At 37.5% G+C, this 26,535-nt stretch overlaps 1 protein-coding gene across 1 annotated transcript in view; it reads right to left on the reverse strand.

Moving 5' to 3' along the window:
* The window catches only part of LOC117328871 (meiosis inhibitor protein 1-like), a 78,456-nt gene that overhangs the window by 36,235 nt on the left and 15,686 nt on the right, over positions 1–26,535 (reverse strand). Inside the window, exons 6-10 of the mRNA XM_033886463.1 lie at positions 21,790–21,990; positions 11,068–11,286; positions 5,932–5,977; positions 1,439–1,509; positions 482–581 (exon numbers count right to left, since the gene is read on the reverse strand). Coding sequence (XP_033742354.1) covers positions 482–581; positions 1,439–1,509; positions 5,932–5,977; positions 11,068–11,286; positions 21,790–21,990 — 637 coding nt within the window. The remainder of the gene's footprint in view (positions 1–481; positions 582–1,438; positions 1,510–5,931; positions 5,978–11,067; positions 11,287–21,789; positions 21,991–26,535) is intronic.

Raw genomic sequence — 26,535 nt, forward strand, 5'->3', positions numbered from 1 at the left:
AATGAATGTATAAACCAATTTAGAAGGGCATGAGGTGTATACTTTTGGACTCATAAACATTCCAAAAACTGACCCCAAAAACTTTAAAGTGGGTTTTGGTGCCAAAAAAGTTAAGTCCACAAAATGGTAAAATGCAAAAAAATCACTATTTTTTTCTGCATAATTTTGCCATAACATCACTCCTAGACCTCTAATGAATGTATAAACCAACTTAGAAGGGCATGAGGTGTACACTTTTGGACTTACAAGCTTTCCAAAAACTTACTCCAAAAACTTTAAAGTTTTGGGGTGGGACGCTGACGCCTGGGTGACAGGATTAGCTATCGGTTCTCGTAACCGGTGAGCTAAAAAATGTAAAATGTTCATGGATGGCAACGAAGGACAAAAGTCGATAAGAATAGGTCACTTGAGACTTTGTCTCAGGTGACCTTAAGCTTTGATATTTATTTAAAAGAAATAGCCTATGATGTTTTTTTCTCACTTTGTAAGGATAGTTGCCAGAATCTTGAGCCCATCTTCAGACAGTTGATAATTCTTCATGTCAGCTAGGGTCTCTAGTGATCGAAGGAGAGATTCTATGCCTGAAACATCCACAAGAAATCTCTTGCATATCAAAATCTTCTTAAAAATGATCAGACATGAAATGCAGAGAAAATAGATAAACAGCTGAACAAATTAGAATACAGATACAATGTTTACACTATACATGAATTTAGATGCCTTAGATCATTTACACTGTACTCAGTATAAGAATCATCACAAATAGGAACAAACCCTTCCACCACAAATAACAAGGCAATCCAGAACTACGAATGTACCAACAATGTCAATTAAAACACAACGGAAGCTTAAATTATGTTCTAATTCGACCGTCTCAAACGAACATAAATAATTCATCATCACAACACAAACACTTGTATGGGAGGAAGCCTCTGTAGTGAGCAAAGCACCATTTATTGCGGGAGATTTTTACAAATAATCAACATATGCGAAACTCTGGAATGCAGGCAAAACAATTGGTCAATGGAATTAATCCGTCTCCTTCAAAGTCCCTCTGTGTTCTCAATGTCTTCTAGGTAAAATATTTTAAGTCATCAGCCAGTGCTGACAAATTACCTATAAGGTAAAAACCGTAATAGAAAACAAAAAACAGTCATTTGTCTCATCAAATTTTGCGGGGGGAGGGGTATACATGCTTGCTATCCTGACTACAAGGCTCGAGTGGCGAGCCGGAGCCACGTGCACCTGAAAACACCTGTATAGGCCCACTAAAAGCATGCCGGTTCGCGCACCTGAAAACACCTGTATAAGGCCACTAAAAGTATGTGCTCACGTGCGACATCCTTCATACAATTATTAACCCGACGCTCACACATAACCCCGCCATCCCCTACACGTGTACGTGTACACATGATAAATACATTACTTATATATTTACCATACACAGAGTGGCATTTCGTGTAAAACTGCTCCAGTTGACACAGAGGTTGTAGACATTGGAAAATATGTCTGAAAATAGATGGTAAGAAAGAAATATAGTTAATTATTAATTACTTATGTTGAATTTGTATTTTCTTAAAATTTCACATTTGTTGGATATAGACCTTCCACCACAGGTCTGTCATTACAAATCATAACATTAGTGGTATACAAATGATGTATCTATATTTTGACTCAGTTTGATAAAATTGGTACAATTGTGGGTTATCATGACAGAGAGGCCCAGGTTCAATTTCTGTCCAGTGCTTAGCAGGAGGAAGTTTTGGGGAATTTTTTTAATATAAAACCGAGGGAATAGTATAAAGAAGCAGTGTGGCTTGTACTGTTTGATTTAGCTATTTATTAAGTTTGGTTAAAATTGGAATTATAGATTTTTAGCAATGGATCTAAATGGAAAACTTAATCCTGGAAAGTTTATGTTTCATGTGTGGGATTGATGTTTCTTAATCTTGGTATTATATAATGTTGTACATAATTGTGTAAAAATTACACGAAAAGATAAAAATCCTTCAATTTAACTAAGTTACCTCCCTTGTGGGTTATGAGTCGGAAAATAATCATAACGACTTACTTGATTTTGACAAGGTTCAAGGAAAAATCTAGCACTAGGTAATATGTGAGATCTCCTATCTCATGTATGAGAAAATATCTGTGTGAGATCTCCCCAGTCTCATGTATGAGAAAATATCTGTGTGAGATCTCCCCAGTCTCATGTATGAGAAAACATCTGTGTGAGATTTCCCCAGTCTCTTGTATGAGAAAATATCTGTGCGAGATTTCCCCAGTCTCTTGTATGAGAAAATATCTGTGTGAGATCTTCCCTGTCTAATCTATGAGAAAACATCTGTGTGAGATTTCCCCTGTCTCATGTATGAGAAAACATATGTGTGAGATTTCCCCAGTCTCTTGTATGAGAAAATATCTGTGCGAGATTTCCCCAGTCTCTTGTATGAGAAAATATCTGTGCGAGATTTCCCCAGTCTCTTGTATGAGAAAACATCTGTATGAGATCTCCCCTGTCTCATCTATGAGAAAACATCTGTGTGAGATTTCCCCTGTCTAATCTATGAGAAAACATCTGTGTGAGATCTCCCGTCTCATCTTTGAGAAACATCTGTGTGAGATTTTGCCTGTCTCATCTATGAGAAACATCTGTGTGATTTCCCCTGTCTAATCTATGAGAAAACATCTGTGCAAGATCTCCCGTCTCATCTTTGAGAAACATCTGTGTGAGATTTTGCCTGTCTCATCTATGAGAAAACATCTGTTTTATATCTCCCCTGTCTAATCTATGAGAAAACATCTGTGTGAGATCTCCTCTGTCTAATCTATGAGAAAACATCTGTGTGATATCTCCTGTCTCATGTATGAGAAAACATATGTGTGATATCTCCCCTGTCTCATGTATGAGAAAACATCTGTGTGAGATCTCCCCTGTCTAATCTATGAGAAAACATCTGTGTGAGATCTTCCCTGTCTAATCTATGAGAAACATGTTTTATATCTCCCTTGTCTAATCTATGAGAAACATCTGTGTGAGATCTCCCCTGTCTAATCTATGAGAAACATCTGTGAGATTTCCCCTGTCTAATCTATGAGAAACATCTGTGTGAGATCTCCCGTCTCATCTTTGAGAAACATCTGTGTGAGATCTTCCCTGTCTCATCTATGAGAAACATCTGTGTGAGATCTCCCCAGTCTCATCTTTGAGAAACATCTGTATGAGATCTTCCCTGTCTTATCTATGAGAAAACATATGTGTGAGATCTCCTGTCTGTTGTATGAGAAAATATCTGAGATCTTCCCTGTCTTATCTATGAGAAAACATGTGTGAGATCTTCCCTGTCTCATCTTTGAGAAACATCTGTGTGAGATTTCCCCTGTCTAATCTATGAGAAAACATCTGTGTGAGATCTTCCCTGTCTAATCTATGAGAAACATCTGTGTGAGATCTCCCCTGTCTAATCTATGAGAAACATCTGTGTGAGATTTCCCCTGTCTAATCTATGAGAAAATATCTGTGATCACATCACAGGAAAATCATTCATATACTTTCTTAGGTCAAAATTCTAGCTGACCTCTACTCTGACTTCGGCTAACTCCATTACACACTTCATAGACCTTAGTTAAATGTAAACCTAAATATGATCTTTAACTTTTGATACACTATTAAAATAGTGATTAGGCAGACGCCTTCAGATCAACTCAATTTATTTCAAAAATGGGATTTATAAATTTCAAACAAAGTTGTAAATTACATTCCTTTAATCCTTTCCATTACTTGGCAATGGCAAGACATTAAGTCAATTTTCAGAGTCTCTCATTGGCTGAGTCTAAAATAACAGATGTTTTAATTGGTTAAGGATCTGATAACAGTTGTCAGGCGTCAATCAACAATAAGATAAATTCTTCTTCACCTGCCAATGATCTGAATGTTTCCTTTTTTTCAAATTACATTAACTCTTACAATTTCCTATCCTGAACATAGACTAGAGAGACATGATAACATACTGTATTTGATAAGGTGGTGTTTAGTAACAATTCAACCATAGTACAAGATATCCTCCAATTAGTTTTGATCTCACTGTGAATCTGCTTTTGGTGTTTCCTTACAAACAATGAAACATTTTATATCAAAGATAAAACAGATTTACCGTTTACCGTTATACTGGATAACATTTGATTTTCTCTGTGAAAAAGAAAACAAAGACATCAGTCACAATGATAAACCACCCTTGTGTATAGAGACTGGTGATGGATCTAGTAAATTTTATACCTGGGCTATTGGAAATTTATATCTACAATGAGATATAGGCTAGACTAGAAACTCTAAACATGACAACAAAGCCAAGAGGGTTATGCTAACATCTTACAACTCTTGAAATGTTCTTGGCAGTCACAGTGCTAATAAAATCTTTACTGCCACTGTGATGATATTACTTGTCAGTATTATCATGTCCTTCAAGTCCACCGTTGTATAAAATTCTGGCAAAATATCAGCAATGATTAAAACAGTGATGAGAAATGTTCAGGTAAATTATACCATGCTGTCAACATATTTATCACATGGAAACATCCAATTTGAGATTCAAGATGAATTACTGCAATGGCTTTTTCCATGGAGGTATAATTTTGCAATTTTTATGGGTAAACTATATACACATGGGGTTATTTCTGTGAATTTTTTTACTTTTTCACCTGTTCTATTAATACCACAAAAATCATAAAATAAATTGTACAGGGGGAGTTTTCATAGCCTGGGGAAATGGCATTTTCTGACAAGTTTTTATAGCATATAAATTCCCCCACATGTGAATTTCCACATCAACAGTAAGTTAAAGTTTCAAGAAAATGATAAATTCTGTAAAAGTTGAAAGTACAGTCGTCAGGCTAACTTTAACTGGTGATGATTAGGCCCAGCCTTCTCCAGTAGTGAGTTCAAGCCCCAAGTTAGGATATTTTTTCATTACACTTCTTATAACAGATACCACTGTCCACTCCTACAGTAAGGTAAGAGAGATTAAAGATAGGCTTTGTTGGAGCTTTCAGAGGGACCTCTTAATGGTGGTAAGTTGTGAAAAGCAGTAGTGTAAAATCATGAGTTAAAGTCATCATACAGCTTAGACTTTTGACAATTTCCCTTTAGCCTAGTGGTAATCTGACCCCTTGGAAATTTGGGTGGGATATTTTGCAATACATTTCCCTATTACAATGGAAATTAACTTTGAATAGTTGTTGACCTTGTCAGAATTATCTTTAATGCAAAATCTATTCCCCTTTCCCCATGGATCTTTCAGACTTAATCTGGTTCAAATCCATTCATAACTTTATGACAAGTAGCTATTTAAAGGCATTACTGGGGTTACCTCTATTTCCCCTATTGGGCCCTGCCCCACTGGCCCCTGGGGGGTCAGCATCACCGCTTATGCAAAATCTGTTCCCATTCCCAAGGATGTTTCTGACCAAATTAAGTTCAATTCCATTCATTACTTTATGACAAGTAGTGATTTAAAGGCATTTCCCCTATTTGGCCCCACCCCACTTGCCCGTTGGGGGTCAGAATCGTCATTAATGCAAAATCTATTCCCCTTTCCTAAAGGATTTTTCAGACTAAATTTGGTTCAAATCCACTCATAACTTTATGACTAGTAGCGATTTAAAGGCATTACCTCTATTTCCCCTATTGGGCCCGCCCCTCCGGCCCCTTTGGGGTCAGAGTCACCATTTATGCAAAATCTGTTCCCCTTCCGCTAAGGATGTTTCTGACCAAATTTGGTCAAAATCCAATAAGAACTTTTTGACTAGTAGCGATTTGAAGCAAATGTTGACGGGGGCGGACGGACAGACGACGGACACCACGCCATGACATAAAATCTGAATTAAGTATAGTTAATGTAAGACATTTAAACAGGGGTGGACAATGAAGCCTACCTTGTCTGGACAACGTTACGTGTGTGGAGACACTCAAACAGGAACTCTGTAGAATACAAAGTAGGCATTTACAGCAGCTTACATATAACTATATCTGTGATGCTGTCTCTCTACGTTCTATCTACATTTATAGACCTCTTACTTACGAACTAATACCTTAAAATTACATATTTTGATACGCTCTTTTTGATGAACTTATGAATATAAAAAAAAAAAACTATTATCTTCTGTGAGATCTTTTCAGATTCCTTATCATATCCACAATACATGTATTTAAATCTGTTATGATTAGAGAATAATTCTGAGTGTCTTTGAAAAAATATTTTATTAATCTTTTGTATTAAAACCCTTTAACTAAAGTATTGATGATTTTTTTGTGATTTTGAATCATTATTAATTTCCTCAGAACTACCAGCCTGCAACAAAAAAGTATTGTCCTTATAGACCATAGGGAGGTATTACCAAAACTTTGTCCAGTATACTAGACAACAGGGAAGGTATTACCCAAACCTTGTCTAGTATACTAGACAACAGGGAAGGTATTACCCAAAACCTAGTCCAGTATACTAGACAACAGGAGAGGGAGTACCCAAAACCTTGTCCAGTATACCAGACATCAGGGAAGGTATTACCCAAAACATTGTCCAGTATACCAGACATCAGGGAAGGGAGTACCCAAAACCTTGTCCAGTATACCTGACAACAGGGAAGAGAGTACCCAAAACATTGTCTAGTATACCAGACATCAGGGAAGGGAGTACCCAAAACCTTGTCCAGTATATCAGACAACAGGGAAGGTATTACCCAAAACCTTGTCCAGTATACCAGACAACAGGGAAGGTATTACCCAAAACATTGTCCAGTATACCAGACAACAGGGAAGGTATTACCCAAAACCTTGTCCAGTATACCAGACAACACCCGGGAAGGTATTACCCAAAACCTAGTCCAGTATACTAGACAACAGGAGAGGGAGTACCCAAAACCTTGTCAAGTATACCAGACAACAGGGAAGGTATTACCCAAAACCTTGTCCAGTATACCAGACAACAGGGAAGGTATTACCCAAACCTTGTCCAGTATACCAGACAACAGGGAAGGGAGTACCCAAAACCTTGTCCAGTATACCAGACAACAGGGAAGGTAGTACCCAAAACTTTGTCCAGTATACCAGACAACAGGGAAGGTATTACCCAAAACCTTGTCCAGTATACCAGACAACAGGGAAGGTATTACCCAAAACCTTGTCCAGTATACCAGACAACAGGAAGGGAGTACCCAAAACCTTGTCCAGTATACAAAACAACAGGGAAGGTATTACCCAAAACCTTGTCCAGTATACCAGACAACAGGGAAGGTATTACCCAAAACCTTGTCCAGTATACCAGACAACAGGGAAGAGAGTACCCAAAACCTTGTCCAGTATACAAAACAACAGGGAAGGTATTACCCAAAACCTTGTCCAGTATACCAGACAACAGGGAAGGTATTACCCAAAACCTTGTCCAGTATACCAGACAACAGGGAAGGGAGTACCCAAAACCTTGTCCAGTATACCAGACAACAGGGAAGAGAGTACCCAAAACCTTGTCTAGTATACCTGACAACAGGGAAGGGAGTACCCAAAACATTGTCCAGTATACCAGACAACAGGGAAGGGAGTACCCAAACCTTGTCTAGTATACCTGACAACCGGGAAGGTATTACCCAAAACCTTGTCCAGTATACCAGACAACAGGGAAGAGAGCACCCAAACCTTGTCCAGTATACCAGACAACAGGGAATGGAGTACCCAAAACCTTGTCCAGTATACCAGACAACAGGGAAGGTAGTACCCAAAACCTTGTCTAGTATACCAGACAACAAAGAAGATAGTACCCAAAACCTTGTCTAGTATACCAGACAACAGGGAAGGGAGTACCCAAAACCTTGTCCAGTATACCAGACAACAGGGAAGGTATTACCCAAAACCTTGTCCAGTATACCAGACAACAGGGAAGGGAGTACCCAAAACCTTGTCCAGTATACCAGACAACAGGGAAGGGAGTACCCTAAACCTTGTCCAGTATACCAGACAACAGGGAAGAGAGCACCCAAAAACCTTGTCAAGTATACCAGACAACAGGAGAGGGAGTACCCAAAACCTTGTCAAGTATACCAGACAACAGGGAAGGTATTACCCAAAACCTTGTCCAGTATACCAGACAACAGGGAAGGTATTACCCAAAACCTTGTCCAGTATACCAGACAACAGGGAAGAAAGTACCCAAACCTTGTCCAGTATACCAGACAACAGGGAAGGTATTACCCAAAACCTTGTCCGGCATACCAGACAACAGGGAAGGTATTACCCAAAACCTTGTCCAGTATACCAGACAACAGGGAAGGTATTACCCAAAACCTTGTCCAGTATACCAGACAACAGGGAAGGGAGTACCCAAACCTTGTCTAGTATACCTGACAACCGGGAAGGTATTACCCAAAACCTTGTCCAGTATACCAGACAACAGGGAAGAAAGTACCCAAACCTTGTCCAGTATACCAGACAACAGGGAAGGTATTACCCAAAACCTTGTCCGGCATACCAGACAACAGGGAAGGGAGTACCCAAAACCTTGTCCAGTATACCAGACAACAGGGAAGGGAGTACCCAAAACCTTGTACAGTATACTAGACAACAGGGAAGGGAGTACCCAAAACCTTGTCCAGTATACCAGACAACAGGGAAGGTATTACCCAAAACCTTGTCCAGTATACCAGACAACAGGGAAGGTATTACCCAAAACCTTGTCCAGTATAGCAGACAACAGGGAAGAGAGTACATAAAAAATATGTATAGTATACCAGACAGAGGAATCTAAAGATATGCAGAACATTCTGTAGATAGCTATTAAGTAAGATTTACAAGGATAAGGAGTTTTGTAATTACAAACAGAATACAGTTAGTCTGTATCAATCACCATGGCAAGTCATTCACGCAATTATCCAATATCTGTGGCCTTTAATGTCAGTCAAGGTTGAATATGTTTTAACAATCTTGAAAGCATGTATGATATACTATTGCGCAAATATCATGACAATAGCCCTTTTTGTTCACTAGAAGAAATCATTTGACAATTCTTCTACATATATCCAGGCAGCATTCAAATAGCAAGAAGGAAAATCCAGCAATTATTCTGAAAGATCAAAGTGTTCATCTCACGTGGCTACTAGCCAACAATCACGATTACAGCCTAATAGTTCACAGGAAGAAAATGTATTTTAAAAGCAGTAGATGCTGGGTAAAAGCCAAAACACCATTCCATAAGGTCACAGACACTCTGTTTCAGGTAGGTAATAATGTAAAACAAGATTTTTGTTTTTGTTTTTATTTGTCTCAGAAATGTGAGATTTGTGGATTGTACACCAATTTATCCATAAAATCAAAGTGAAAGACAGATCTTCATTAACACAACAAATCAAACGCAGAACACACTCAGAAATAGATTATTTTCTATATGTACCTTCTTGTTAGAAGATTTCCTTAATTACCTCACATTTGGAAATAGTTTGTATCTGTTCATATCCATCACAATTACGATAGCGATCCAACATTAGGATGAGGGGCCTCCATCTAAGAGAACTAAGGATATCTTCCTATTATTAACATCCTATACCATACTGAGCCATTCCACTATATCGTGATTGTGGTAACTGTATTATATAATGTGTGTTAAAATACATATTACACAATATTTGATTAATTATGTCATGTGTTCGACAAGGGATGGCAGATGTACAATATGACCTTGAGGTAAGGTAGCACACTACAGTAGGACAGCCTGGTCATTAAGGTAGCACACTACAGTAAGACAGCCTGGTCATGGGCGATTTTTTTGTTAAGCAAATAACTCCTGTATTATGATATGCATAAAAATTGAAAAAATAAATGTACACTATAATTGGCATATTCAGTATGAAGTAGGACATACAGGCTTCACATTTGTTAAAACAAAACTTAATAAATTGATTCCGGATTTTAAATTTACGGATTTTCCGAAAGTGTGTTTACACAGGAAATTTAGTTTTGCCTACAGCAAACAAGTGCAATCAATGATTGCGAAAGCTCACCGGCGGTAGCATATCACACTATGCATTCATTTTTTATGTATGTATAAGCATGTCATTTTGAAATTGTATGTCACATAATATCGCTCCTAGACCTCTAATGGATGTATAAACCCAATAGAAGGATGTGGACTTACAAGCTTTCCAAATCTAACCCCCAAAATCTTTAAAGTGGGTTTTTGTGTCAAAAAAAGTAAGTCCACTAAATGGTAAAACGCCCAAAAAAAATCACAATTTTTTTTGCATGATTTTGCCACAGCATCACTCCTGGATCTCTAATGAATATATAAACCAATTTAGAAGGGCATGAGGTGTATACTTTTGGACTTACCCCCAAAACTTTAAAGTGAGTTTTGGTGCCAAAAAAGTTAAGTCCACAAATGGTAAAATGCGAAAAAATCACTATTTTTGTCTGCATGATTTTGCCATAACATCACTCCTAGACCACTAATGAATGTATAAACCAAATTAGAAGGGCATGAGGTGTATACTTTTGGACTTAAAAGCTTTCCAAAAACTTACCCTGAAAACTTTAAAGTTTTGGGGTGGGACGCGGACGCGGATGTGGACGCCGGGGTGACAGCATTAGCTCTCGGTTACTCGTAACCGGTGAGCTAAAAATGGAAGCCCACAGAAAAGGTTAGATAGTAGGAAAACTTAATTTACAACATATGTCAAAACAAGATTAATGCTGTCTTTGGGATAGATATTTAATTTCAAGTAGGTTTCAGAAAAAAATTGTGTAGAGAATTGTGTCATTTTGGGATCAAATATCATAATATTTTGCAATTTTTGAGCAATTTTTAAGCTGTTACCATGGTATTCACAGCTCTAAAAATCACAGAAAATATAGGTTAAACCAGAGCTGTATTAAAATTGCAAATGTTGTACAGATTACAAATATATATACTTTATTAGAGGTAATATGTAGGGTTAACTGGCAATGTTTACATATCTAAAACATGTGCCATATTTTTCAGAATTGGTCATTTTTACTGTACACTGCTACCTAACCTTGGGAATACTCACCGATGAGGTCCGATTGCAGTATGGCCACAGTATAATTTGAGGAATGACCTTGTGGAAGTTGCAGGATGCCAGAGAGAATCTGTATGGAGGATATTTGCTGGACTTCTTTCTTGCTGACCAACAACTTTTTGAGGATTGCTAGAAGAGTGATACCCTCCATGTTCAGATTCATCAATAAGTCCACACTGTCGCCATTAGTTACCAGCTTCTTCAACAAGCCTGAAGAGACATAATCATGCATACAGACAAGTTTTAGTTACAAAACCAATGTCTTAAGAGCTTTCTGCAATTGGCCAAAATATCTGACTCATTAGAGAAGTACAGCTACAGAAACTATTTATATACATGTATATGAAAATCAGGAGGATCATAACGACGTAGGTTCCATTTCTGGTCACACATAGGTGCAATACAAGAATTAATTGTTTGTATTTTAGACTGTTCTTGTTCTGTTGTTGATGACCCTGGTGGCAAGGTAAGAAAAATAAACATCTACTGTTGCTATATTCAGATTTGTTATCTTAATTTAACACAGTTGACCCCTGGGATCTGGAAAGTAGTTCATCTGAACAAAGTTGCTAGGCCTTACTCCCATCATGCTACTGGTCCAAAAGGACTCAAAGGACAGGTGAAGTAAAAATAGATTATAAAAGTGGACACTCCCACTGTAAGTCATATTGGTATATGAAAGCCTTAGAAGCCCACCATAGGTCTGAATTTTAGCTACAATGTATTTGTTTGTTTGTTCAATGTCCTATTAACAGCCAGGGTCATTTAAGTACGTGCCAGGTTTTGGAGGTGGAGGAAAGCCAGAGTACCCAGAGAACAACCACCAGCCTAACAGTCAGTACCTGACAACTGCCCCATGTAGGTTTCAAACTCGCAACCCAGAGATGGAGGGCTAGTGATAAGTATCGGGACACCTTAACCACTCGGCCACCGTGGCCCTATATAATTTTTTTTAAAATTTTAGCTATAGTTACTGGTACTGTAGAAGGAGTATAGTTGAGACCAACCACTGGTATAGCTATAGTTACTGGTACTGTAGTAGGAGTATAGTTGAGACCAACCACTGGTATAGCTATAGTTACTGGTACTGTATTAGGAGTATAGTTGAGACCAACCACTGGTATAGCTATAGTTACTGGTACTGTAGTAGGAGTATAGTTGAGACCAACCACTGGTATAGCTATACTCACCTGTACTGTATTAGGAGTATAGTTGAGACCAACCACTTTATAGCTATATTTACTGGTACTGTAGTAGGAGTATAGTTGAGACCAACCACTGGTATAGCTATACTCACTTGTACTGTATTAGGAGTATAGTTGAGACCAACCACTGGTATAGCTATATTTACTGGTACTGTATTAGAGTACATGTGGTGTGAAATTGGAATGTAAGTGTGTGGGATAACAGCTGGCATCTGCCAAGCTGTGTAGCCTAAAAAGTTGTGGAATCATTTGGGTCAGTTGAGTATGATAAATCAGTATAGGTGCACATCTTAGACCTGTTTAGAGTGGAAGTGACCTCATCCCAGTTTGTAAAGAGTTGACTGGACTTTAAATGTGTTCAACATGAGCCTCAATCAACAACCATGGCCAGCTTTAAAGAGAGATTTCATATACTAGCATTACATACACTGCTCCAATAATAACTGGAGCAACTATATTTTTGTTATTGTCCCCTCACATATGTATTAGAAAAGAAAATATCTTATGCATATCTGCAGGTGCTTGTTAGTGACCCATCAAAGATGAGGTGTTAGATAATTTTAAGGTGTATTTAAAAGATAAACCAATATAATATCAGAGAAATGGTGTTAATCTAATCCGATATAATAACCTGGGAAGCTGACAGAATCCTCAAAATTGGAAATTCTTTGATGTGAGCCACACACTGTTTATGAACATGTCTTTGATGAAGAAGTCCATTACCTGAATCACTAGAGGAAGGAATGTGGCTATATCCTTGCTATTACACTGTACCTACATTTACAGGGTATTTTACCAATATGATACTGCCTGGTGTTTAGATAATCTCCAGACCAGTCCCTCACTCAGGGAGGAAGGGTAGTATCTGATAATGGGCAGTGCTTGATTTATGATAGGCCTTAATTGTGATGGTCTTGTTTGGTTAGCATGAACTAACAAAATCTTTTTGTAGAGGTCCAACTTTGAATACAAACATTCTGTAGTATCACGGTATTAACTGGAAAATTAAGGTCTTTATCATAGAAGTAATGCCTCCTCTGTGTGATGAAGAAAAGATGATCTACTCTATACTTTCTCTTTGATTATCCTTTTCCTTTCATTTCTCTTAGATTCTTGTCTCTCTCCATTTTTCTTTATTTCTTCTCTAGATCATTTCTTCCAGGTTATCATCCTTTTCTTGTCTGTCTGTTGACCTTTGCTTCCCATTCTCTGGTGTCTCCAGTGGAACCTCCAGTTTTTCTGTTGTCAAAATTGCCACGACTGTTTGGATATCGGTCAACACTATAAAGATGACTATGCCTGCCTCATACTGTTCTCCAGAACATGCAGGCAATTAAGTTATAGAAGCAGGGGAGCAAGTACAAAATCATAAAATAAGGAATTTTCCTACAACCTGATCACTCCCACTTAGATGAAATAATCCAGATTTGTAAATAAGACTCTGGTATCATCACAAACTCTTTACACTCACAAACAAACCATTCTATAAAACATGTGAGGAATTCTTTACACTCACAAACAAACCTTTCTATAAAACACGTGAGGAACGCTTTACACTCACAAACAAACCATTCTATAAAACATGCGAGCTATGTGAGTTGGTATCAACACACACAAACACTTTACACTCACAAACACACTATTCTATAAAACATGTGAGCTATGTGAGTTGGTATCGACACACACAAACACTTTACACTCACAAACACACTATTCTATAAAACATGTGAGCTATGTGAGTTGGTATCGACACACACAAACACTTTACACTCACAAACACACTATTCTATAAAACATGTGAGCTATGTGAGTTGAACTCTTTACACTCACAAACAAACCATTCTATAAAACACATGAGCTATGTGAGTTTGGTATCATCACAAACTTTTTACACAAACAAACCATTCTATAAAACATGTGAGGAACGCTTTACACTCACAAACAAGCCATTCTATAAAACATGTGAGCTATGTGATTTAAACACTTTACACTTTTTACACTCACTGCAAACAAGCCATTCTATAAAACATGTGAGGAACGCTTTACACTCACAAACAAACCATTCTATAAAACATGTGAGGAACGCTTTACACTCACAAACAAGCCATTCTACAAAACATGTGAGCTATGTGAATTAAACACTTTACACTCACAAACAAACCATTCTATAAAACACGTGAGCGATGTAAGTTAGGTTTTATCTGCCTAGTGCAGAAGTTTCTAAGCTCTGTTGTTATACTACAAAAGAGGCTTATTGAGTCAGAAAAATAATTAATGGTGGAAAGTATTCTTACTGTGACATTGATAATTAAGTTTATTTGGTCCTGATATCATCGAGATCTATACTTCAGTCACATGTACAGGACATAATGTTACCATTATAACACTATCTAGTAATGTATCTGGGGCTAGTTTCATCAACATTCCAATAAACTCCTTATAATGTTCTACATAATCTAAGGAAGGTTCCTTTACTGTCCCTTAAATTCTGTTAAATCTGTCCTATTGAAAATTCTAAGCCAAAATTAAACAATGTCAAATATCAAGAAAATGACTCTTGACTGAATTAGTTTTTCTGGTATGAATTTAAACTGTCCAAGAAATCTTAAAACCAGAACAAATCCACATTTTTACATATGAGTAAGAAGAATATTCAGCAAGAAGACAGTGAAAAGGGCTGCTGGAAACAGATACTCTGAAATACCGCCTTATCTGCTTCTGTGATCGATAAAGGTTTAATTAAGGCGGCTGCACTTTCACAGATATTTAAATCAGTTCAATAAAGCTGAACCTATGTAAGTAGGAGAAATAGCACACAGACTATATCTAATTAACCTTGGAAACTAAAAAATTACACAGCAATTTAAAAGAGTTCTGTCTAAGATCACAAACTGATATGGCCCTTGCACTATTAATGCTTTGAATGTTTCCTACCTCATATAAGCATTATGTAGTCCATAATCATAATGAAAAACATGTTTCACAGTGCAGCTTCTGTCAAACAATATCATGAATTAAGTAACATTAAAAATAAAAATATGTTGAACAGAAAAATATTAAATGTCATTATTTTGTGTTAGTGAGAAGATCAATACAATTACAATGAGGAAAAAATGTGGCAAATGGCACCTATATGTGATATATGGCACTGATGAGGGATAAAATACATGTAAAGTATATGTGATATTGGTTGGGCTGTTGGTTCTGTCTGGTTTGTGAGAGAGATGTTGGTATACGGAAAGGACAGGATATTGGAGCTGTCTGTTAGTGAGAAATGTTGGTATACCGAAGGACAGGGTGTTGGTGCTCTGTCTGTTAGTGAGAAATGTTGGTATACAGAAAGGATAGGATGTTGGTGCTCTGTCTGTTAGTGAGAGATGTTGGTATACAGAAAGGACAGGATATTGGTGCTCTGTCTGTTAGTGAGAGATGTTGGTATAAAGGACAGGATGTTGGTGCTCTGTCTGTTAGTGAGAGATGTTGGTATACCGAAGGACAGGGTGTTGGTGCTCTGTCTGTTAGTGAGAGATGTTGGTATACAGAAAGGACAGGATATTGGAGCTGTCTGTTAGCGAGAGATGTTGGTATACAGAAAGGACAGGATGTTGGTGCTCTGTCTGTTAGTGAGAGATGTTGTATACAGAAAGGACAGGATATTGGAGCTGTCTGTTAGTGAGAGATGTTGGTATACAGAAAGGACATGGTGTTGGTGCTCTGTCTGTTAGTGAGAGATGTTGGTATACAGAAAGGACAGGATGTTGGTGCTCTGTCTGTTAGTGAGAGATGTTGGTATACCGAAGGACAGGGTGTTGGTGCTCTGTCTGTTAGTGAGAGATGTTGGTATAAAGGACAAGATGTTGGTGCTCTGTCTGTTAGTGAGAGATGTTGGTATACAGAAAGGACAGGATGTTGGTGCTCTGTCTGTTAGTGAGAGATGTTGGTATAAAGGACAGGATGTTGGTGCTCTGTCTGTTAGTGAGAGATGTTGGTATAAAGGACAGGATGTTGGTGCTCTGTCTGTTAGTGAGAGATGTTGGTATACAGAAAGGACAGGATGTTGGTACTCTGTCTGTGAGTGAGAGATGTTGGTATACTGAAAGGACAGGATGTTGGTGCTCTGTCTGTTAGTGAGAGATGTTGGTATACAGAAAGGATAGGATGTTGGTGCTCTGTCTGTTAGTGAGAGATGTTGGTATACAGAAAGGACAGGATGTTGGTGCTCTGTCTGTTAGTGAGAGATGTTGGTATAAAGGACAGGATGTTGGTGCTCTGTCTGTTAGTGAGAGATGTTGGTACACAGAAAGGACAGGATATTGGTGCTCTGTCTGTTAGTGAGAGATGTTGGTATACAGAAAGGACAGGATGTTGGTGCTCTGTTAGTGAGAGATGTTGGTATACAGAAAGGACAGGATGTTGGTGCTCTGTCTGTTAGTGAGAGATGTTGGTATAAAGGACAGGATGTTGGTGCTCTGTCTGTTAGTGAGAGATGTTGGTATAAAGAAAAGATATGATGTTGGGACTCTGTTGGTGAGAGATGTTGGGGCCCTGGCTGTAAGAAGTTGGTATACAGGGAAAATAGGATGTTGGGGATCTGCCTGTGTTAGCAAGAGATGTTGATGCTCTGCCTATTGGTGAGAGATGTTGCTGTAGTAAGGTAGGATGTTGGGGCTCTGCCTGTGTTGGTGAGAGATGTTTGTGTACAGAAAAAGTAGGATCTTGGGGCTTTGTCTATTGTGAGAGATGCTGGTATACAGAGGTCACACGATGTTGGGGTTCTGTCTGTTTCTGAGAGTTATAAGCCAGGTGTGTACAGCTGCCATGGGTGTGCTAAACATGAGGAAGCCATGCCACAGACCTTGGAAGCTACATCCAGCCAGCCTCAACGAACCATTAAACCTCAATCCAATAACCATTACATATCCCTAGCAGATGGTTTCTACAAAAAACTTACACATTCACTACATCTTCTTAATTTTTCTCTAAATATCTGATACCATCCTAAGAAAACAAACAAACTACTGGGATTAGGAACACCTGGTCTCCAAACAACATTAAGGAAACAGAGATCCTTTGTGATAGTGGAAATCCCTTTCTTCCATCCTCTTTCATTTTCCAGCAGACACCTCTTTCATCAGAGTAAGGTGTGGCAGATATGTATGCATCAATGTACACACAACTGGATAATAGACCTCTTGCACACAATTGAAATACAGATAATGGAACGGTACATATCTTTTCACTAGGGGTTGAAGAGTAGATGGTAGGTAGATTTGTACAGAGGGTTGAGGGAGTTATAGATGGTAGGTAGCTTTAGCTGAGGGATGAAGAGTAGATATTAGGTAGATTTAGCTAAGGGTTGAAGAGAAGATGGTAGGTAGATTTGTACTGAGGGTTGAAGAGTAGATGGTAGGTAGATTTGTACTGAGGGTTGAAGAGTAGATGGTAGGTAGATTTGTACTGAGGGTTGAAGAGTAGATGGTAGGTAGATTTGTACTGAGGGTTGAAGAGTAGATGGTAGGTAGATTTGTACTGAGGGTTGAAGAGTAGATGGTAGATAGATTATACTGAGGTTAGAAGACTTTATGATTAAAGTGGTAAGGTGTGACTTTTGCCATTTTAACCTTGACTGAAGACCATGAAAGATAAAGAACTTGATTTTGTGATACATTGTACCATATGGGTTGAAAAAAAACCATTGTGATAATTATTACAGTTTCATTTTTTAATAAACAGAAGCGGATTGCTGTCAGAATCATTAAAAGATCTAAACAAGTAGTTATGTTATCTCACACTCCTTATCTATTTGTAACTATAACTATAACTACAACATGACATAGCTACAGAAGCATTACTTAATCAATTTACTGTCCAAATAGAACTTCATCCTTGTCATTATAAGTATTTGCTTATATCCAAAATGGTACTCCTTCAATTTTCTTTATCAGAGAAGTAGCAATATTTACAAGACAAGAATAACCAAATGGCCATACAATCTTAGTTTTAATGTTCAGCCTTTATAAACTGGTCCTATTCTTATCTTGACCATTGTATATTTAGCCTCAACTGTTCCCTGACCCCTCCCCTACCCTGACTCTCTCCCTTCCTCATTCACAGCATAGTAAGGGCAGCCATGAAACAATAATTTCCCTGGCTCTAAAGACTGATGATGAAGCAATCAGTTTCCTGATTGTCCCTTCCAAATTTAACATACAAAATATCTATGGGTTCTCAATAAAACTACTTTAATTGTATTCAAGTCATGTGTTGATCTTTTTTTAATGAAACATTAAAGTACTCAGCTTAACTTAGCATCTTTCACATTATGGTAAAGATTTCAAGAGTAAATCTGGGCCAATATCATTTTTAGATTAAAACTTTAAATAGAATTATTCTAAAACCATCTATGTAGATCAGACTGAACCTCACAAAGCTCTGTATCCCAGGGTGTTATCACTAAAGATATTTCAGCATGCCCCTCCTAGTGATACCTGTATGCTGAAACTATATGTAACTCTACAAACTTGATAAATTATTTCATCTTGAATTCCTAACATCTGAAACATATATTAACTGATTGATAGACAATCCCTGCTTGAGTTACATAATCAGCATATATATTTAGATATACGATACTTGGAGTAAGTAAGTAACATATCTATCATATCAATCTATCATATCATACTCAGGTCAAGGTCTGCCGCAGACTGGCACATTTCTGCCACTTGCTGATAAAGAAAACATTCCGATAAAACCATATTAATGGCAGAATTATGTAAGGCACAGCAACATACTCCCATCTTATCCGAGGATAAAATTTACATTTTCTTAAAGTTTTTTTGGAATGCATTCAGAGTTTTAATCCTGCATATGATTGCATGTACATGTGTATTAGCAAAATATTCCTAATACTTGTTTTCTGTTGATTTTTTTAATTGGGCATTTCAATATTAGGATTACTGTTCTTATATTACTGCTTTGTAGTGCCACTTGGTGTTAATGGCAAACTCATTCAACTTTACCCAGAGTAACTAGAACACTGACAGGTCTGGCCCGTCTATGTGGCTATATGATGTGCCCATATCCCTGTCTGAGGTTATCGTTTGACAAAAGCAATCAGGAGGAAAAAAACTCTACATTATATATGTACAATGATATGAATTAAAATTGCTTCCTTCCACCTCTATATATGCTGGTCAAAATGTAATAGAAATGTAAATACCAGTATAATATTCATTTGTTAGCTTTGATTTGTTTGATGTAAACTTTGAATTTCCCTCAACAACAGCCAGGATCATTGTCAGAGATTCACTTTGTCCTTGACCTTCGACTCAAATGACCCAGTAACCTTGATCTTTCTTCAGTTGATGTCTTGTTTAATTCTGACTACTTTTGCTTCATAATGTCATGGCGAAATGTTCATCAATGAAAAAATTACAAAATTTGACTTTGACATTGAACCTTGGACCCAGTTGGTTATCTTGACCTTCGACCTTGACCTTTGGTCACTTGACTCATCATTAATTTTGACCCTCTTTGCTTCATAATGTCATAACAATACGTTCATCAGTGAAAAGATACAAAGTTTGACCTTGAACTTTGAACCTAATGACACTGACTCTTGACTTTGATTTTAACCTTGACTTAGGAACTTATTACACATCTATTGCACACTTATATTTCACAGTTCATCAACATGTGAAGTTTCAGAAAGTTTGGCCTTCTATAAGGGGCTTATTTGATGTATAAACTCAGTTCTATTTTTAGTAATAACTATTGTACATCTGCACATCACAGTGTAATTCCATTTGAAGTTTCAGAAAGTTTGATCTTTTGGATCCCAAGATAGGGAGAAAGACGGATGGACAGATGGACAAACGGACATCAGAATTACTATAGGCCATGAAGTTAGCATTACCAATTCAAATTCAGAACTGTCCAAGAGAAAAATTGTGTATTTTTCCCTTTTAGAGCTCCAAAACCTTATGTGGTCAGGTATAGCCACAAACATATATACACCATTCTAACACGATTCGTTTGCAACGCGTGTTTTGATTGGTTGCGGATCGACTTCTAATCTGCGATAGAACCATGACATATCGTGTTAAGCCACGCCCCGTTTCTAATCAAAACAATATGGCGTCAAGTTCGACTCGTAGCGAAATTCAACACTGTACCATTTATGATTGATGACCCGTGATATTGGAATCGAAAGTGAAGAAATCGAATAGAATGAATTAACTTAATAAATTTAACAAAAATCGTTAACATCATTCTTATCGTCATTTATTGATTGAAACGTTCATTTCGTCCGTGTGTAAGCATCTAAGGTCAAGTAAAATCCGAAATGAAATGGAACAAGTGCACACAACTTCACATAACGGTTGAGCCTGTAGAAACACATCAACCCTGACTTTGTTAAAATGCACATGTCGTTAAGCATACTGCGTAAATCCAAATATCTCTTTAAATCTTCGGAAACAGGACTTTCACAACAATCCAAATACCCCGCTTCGTTAACAAACAGACCGAGCTCTCGCCAGTATGGGCGTGGCCAATTGACCGACTTTGATAGCTTCTCTCTGATTGGTCAATCCGCCACAGTATGACACGTCACGAACGGAGGTCACAGAGTACTGAACAGCGTACTTGTAGCACCGTAAAACAATGTTTTCTAAATATATATGCGATAGTAAACGTGTTAGAATGGGGATAGTACGTTGTTTTTCGTGGCTATACTGGCGATTAGAACATGAAATTTGGTTTAAACTCTCGACCTATCGGTCTCGAGTTCAAACCAAATTTCATGTTCTAATCGCCAGTATAGCCACTCAAAACAACTTACTATCCCCTAATTGAATCCTCAGTCAATTTCCCAAACTTAGTTAAAATATAACCAAAATATCTCTTCTATCACCCATTTTTCATCTTTGTATCAAGATCAACTAAATTCACTGAATTACTTGAAAAATTGTGTAAATAGTGACAGTAACCTATAGTTTATATAGTAATCTGGTCTGAGAAAAATATGGCAGCTGAAAAATTGAGTAATTTTTGTTTCAGCTATATGTATGTATACATAGGTATCATAAAGGTCATGATCTCAATATAAACCATATATGAGAAAACATATCTAATCAATGCTTATGCATCAAAATGTTATATGATTTTTGAGAAAATTTGTATTTTGCAATTTCTAAACATTTCATTAAGGTTTTCCTAAACATCCATAATGTCTTGCTCTACTTTTTGTTCATGATATGATTAAATTTTTTTTTTTTCAAAATCTAATTTCGGGATAGGTTTATTAAGGAGGCAACAGACAAGAATAATTAAATATAGATATACCGACATAATATTTCCATCAGATGTTTAAGCCCATATACCACTAAAATATGCCACAACCACCATATGACCGTTAATATTTAGGTTATACACCACAAATTAAGTGGAAAACCTATTTATTACTGAGCATGTGACATCTGTTTTTGGGTATAAGAGCCTAGCTGACCTAGACAGTTGAGAAGCAGTCCCTGGGTCTTGGCAGTGTTTAGGAGACACACAACCTCCTGTATGATCTGTCTATGGATGCAGGAGGACAGCCTGGTTGGCCAGTCACCAACTAGCAAGTACACAAAAATGTACACAATAGAGGCCCCAATGTCCTCATCTGGGTATGTCAGACTTGAACATAGCTGCTGCAACAAGGAGTCTGAAAATAGACCAAAAATTAAAAGAATATGAATTAAAAATGTCAATCTGGAAATATACAACTGGCGAAAAGAATTGCAGAAAGAGTGAAAGAAGGGAGAAAGTTACAGCTAAACATTATGAAATTGTTATACCTGGGTAGTAAGTGTATCTATATGGACACCACCATTTAATTTTTGGGAATTGCTGACAAATACCATCATACTATAATATTACACTTTATATGTGAAACAACACTCGCAATAAAATCAAAAAGCAAATCTCAAAAAAGTAATCACAATGATGCCTTTTGCGATGTTAAACATGAAACATTGTAGTGTGACAGCTGCTCTACACAATTACTTACCTGTACTGTAGTAACAAGGCACTCAACGGTACTGTAGTAACACAAGGACAAAGGGCCAGTATATCACTCAACTGTACTGTAGTAACACAAGGACAAAGGGCCAGTATCACTCAACTGTACTGTAGTAACACAAGGACAATGGGCAAGTATCACTCAACTGTACTGTAGTAACACAAGGACAAAGGGCCAGTATATCACTCAACTGTACTGTAGTAACACAAGGACAAAGGGCCAGTATCACTCAACGGTACTGTAGTAACACAAGGACAAAGGGCCAGTATCACTAAACTGTACTGTAGTAACACAAGGACAAAGGGCCAGTATCACTCAACTGTACTGTAGTAACACAAGGACAAAGGGCCAGTATCACTCAACGGTACTGTAGTAACACAAGGACAAAGGGCCAGTATCACTCAACTGTACTGTAGTAACAAGGACAAAGGGCCAGTATTACTCAACTGTACTGTAGTAACACAAGGACAAAAGGCCAGTATCACTCAACTGTACTGTAGTAACACAAGGACAAAGGGCCAGTATCACTCAACTGTACTGTAGTAACACAAGGACAAAGGGCCAGTATCACTCAACTGTACTGTAGTAACACAAAGACAAAGGGCCAGTATCACTCAACGGTACTGTAGTAACACAAGGACAAAGGGCCAGTATCACTCAACGGTACTGTAGTAACACAAGGACAAAGGGCCAGTATCACTTAACTGTACTGTAGTAACACAAGGACAAAGGGCCAGTATCACTCAACTGTACTATTGTAACACAAGGACAAAGGGCCAGTATCACTCAACTGTACTGTAGTAACAAGGACAAAGGGTCAGTATCACTCAACTGTACTGTAGTAACACAAGGACAAAGGGCCAGTATCACTCAACTGTACTGTAGTAACACAAGGACAAAGGGCCAGTATCACTCAACTGTACTGTAGTAACACAACGACAAAGAGCCAGTATCACTTAACTGTACTGTAGTAACACAAGGACAAAGGGCCAGTACCACTCAACTGTTCTGTAGTAACACAAGGACAAAGGGCCAGTATCACTCAACTGTACTGTAGTAACACAAGGACAAAGGGCCAGTATCACTCAACTGTACTGTAGTAACACAAGGACAAAGGGCCAGTATCACTCAACTGTACTGTTGTAACAAGGACAAAGGGTCAGTATCACTCAACTGTACTGTAGTAACAAGGACAAAGGGCCAGTATCACTCAACTGTTCTGTAGTAACACAAGGTCTGTAACACAAGTTGGTCACAAATAGACAAAGAAAATTAATTTTCTTTCTTTGCTGAACTTGATTTTATCACAATTTTGATATATCATGCACAATAATAGATTTCATTTTGGGTTCAGTATCTTTATTACTCTTGCCTCCAAAATCCCTTTGGCACTGCTCTCCCTTAACCACTCCAGTGGGTCAATGTCTTCATACAAATTTAAATTCTTACATTTTAAGTATGCCTCAAACTAAATTCATTTTGAATCCGCAAAGTAATTAAGGAGTTTACATGACAGGTGACAGAAAATGAAGTACACCATTAGATCATCTTGGTCTTTAGCTTAGATAAACATAAGTTGAAAAATCATTAAGGTCTCTGGTAACAAAGAAATTCTCTTTGTGGAGATTGGACAATACTGAAACATGTACGTGTCAGGGTAACATAGGGATACAAATGAAGGAATAAATGTCCTGTGTTGGTCACAGTCACTGATATAACATTCGGGAGTTGGATTCTCCTCCATTCTTACCCTTCAGCGGTTATGGTTACACTTCATTGGGTAACACAGGGCTACAAATGAAGCAGAAAATGTCCTGTGTTGGTCAGAGTTACTGAGAGAACACCAGGATATATATTTCTTGATGTGAAGTATAGTTCTGTACAAATATTTGCTGATACAACTCAATTCAATGTGCCATCCTATAGGTTTCTGTCAGGAGATCTGTGCCAATTCATCTGGAAGACAATTATGTGTGAAGACATGCTGACTCTGTGTGGTACAAGAATAGTATCATTTTCTGGAATCACACACCTAGTATGTGTACTTTTGGCTTTGTGATGTGATAACTTCTCATCCTACTGTATGACTATCAGACCCACTGGGACAAATGAAATCCTTAAACAGCTCTTAAATGTTCCACCCTCCACTAATATAATATAACTGTACATTTCATTTGTCATTTCATTTGTCTATACAAATTAAGTTGTAATTTCATTAAACACTTCTACTATATCTATTCTATAGTAAGCCCAGGCTTTAAATGTAACACTTCAGAAATACATCCCTCCACACATAAAATATTACTGTACATTTAATATAGAAGTGAGTAGTGCCCTGATAAAAGAAGACTTTTGTCTACACAAGTAAAGTTGTAATATCATTTAAACCATGTCTACCATATTCATTCTGTAGTAAGCCCAGGGGGCCAGCATTTCTGGTAAACTCTGACTCAAAAGCAAGCGGTGGACTTATTGCAGGATCATCAGATTTGTTAGCTTTTGAACTGCAATACAAGTCAGTGGCCTTATTAATATTATTATTACAGTGTGTGTGAAGAAAACAAATTGTAACATGATGAAAATGCAATGACCGACAGGATTTGAACCCAGACCACCGAACATTAGATGACATTCTATCCATTCAAGCTACCTGGCCATGCACATGGGGGCTATGGGTGGGTTTTTTACAGACACAATACAGACTAATACATAGGGGCTATGGGTGGGTTTTGTACAGACACAATAGACTAATACATGGAGGCTATGGGTGGGTCCATGGGGGCTATGGGTGGGTTTTGTACAGACACAATACAGACTAATAAATGGGGGCTATGGGTGGGTCCTGTACAGACACTACAGACTAATACATGGGGGCTATGGGTGGGTCCTGTACAGACACACTACAGACTAATTCATGGGGGGGGGGGGGGGGGGGGGGGCTTTTGGTGGGTCCTGTACAGACACTACAATCTGATTCATGCAGGGGACTAAGGGCGGGTCTTGTGCAGACATATACAACAGACTATTAATTCAAATAAAAGACACATGGCCATCTAGAATATGATGAGATAGAACGTTGAGTTGATAACAAATCACGCATTTTATTTTTTCATCATGGCTGTTTTATGTACCACTGTAGATAATGGTATGGTACGTTATCATTTCTATGGTATACATGGGTATAACCAATCCACAGAAACTTTAACTCACTCCATCTCTGAAGTTAATGAACTTTACATAATACAATTCTGAGCTATAATATAGACAGAAAGGATACCAGACAGCTGGTAAACACTCTGAACACTGACCACCTGACTATACATCTATTGCCTGTACTGTGGACTACATGTCTCATCCCTGCAGCGAAAATATAAGTTTTATTAGTTTGATTAAATTTCTATATTTCACTGGCAAAATTACAATAAATCTTTAAATTTAATCTATTGATTTCAAAACTACCATGATATGTTATTGGAAGTTTGATTATGAGCCATTTTTAAGTTTGAACATTGAACAGACTGGTACTAATTACATATAATTAAAAGTAAATAATTATAATATATACATGTATATTCATCATCTTCAGGCCATTTGTGATCTTCTATTGCCATTCTACAAAAATAATAATATACCACACCTTTAACACTCTTATACATTCGCAGCTGACATTCAAGGTGTTAAAGCTAGTATATTGTTTTCAAATACATTGTTGTATTTTATTCCATATCATATTGACTCGATATTTTATTTGGTCAGTACTACAGGGCTATCCTGTATACTTTTGTATGGCTGGGTTTTTTTTTTTTTTATCTCCTTTGATATTGAATGAAGTAAATAACATTTTTCTTTTAAGAATTTTGTATGTTTTCTGATTGTAAGAAGAATTGTTAGAATTCTGAAGAATTGTATGTCTTGCCATTCCTACTGTGACTCTCTGAAATTCAGAAAATGATTGAGCCAAAAACATGTACAAGAATAGGATATTTACAAAATTTATTGTCAGTATAAATATCTTTGAAATGTTTTCCAATATCAAATACTCAAAATCCACCAATTCATGTTTTTCCATTCAAAAATTGAATCACTATAATCCGAATCCTTTGTCATCTTGCACACTGTATGATCTACAAAATTTGGTTGTCAGAGTAGTAATCTTTCCTCACAAACTGAGCTAAATACATCTTCTCA

This window comes from Pecten maximus, chromosome 1, assembly GCF_902652985.1.
Source record: "Pecten maximus chromosome 1, xPecMax1.1, whole genome shotgun sequence".
Taxonomy (NCBI): Eukaryota; Metazoa; Mollusca; class Bivalvia; order Pectinida; family Pectinidae; genus Pecten; species Pecten maximus.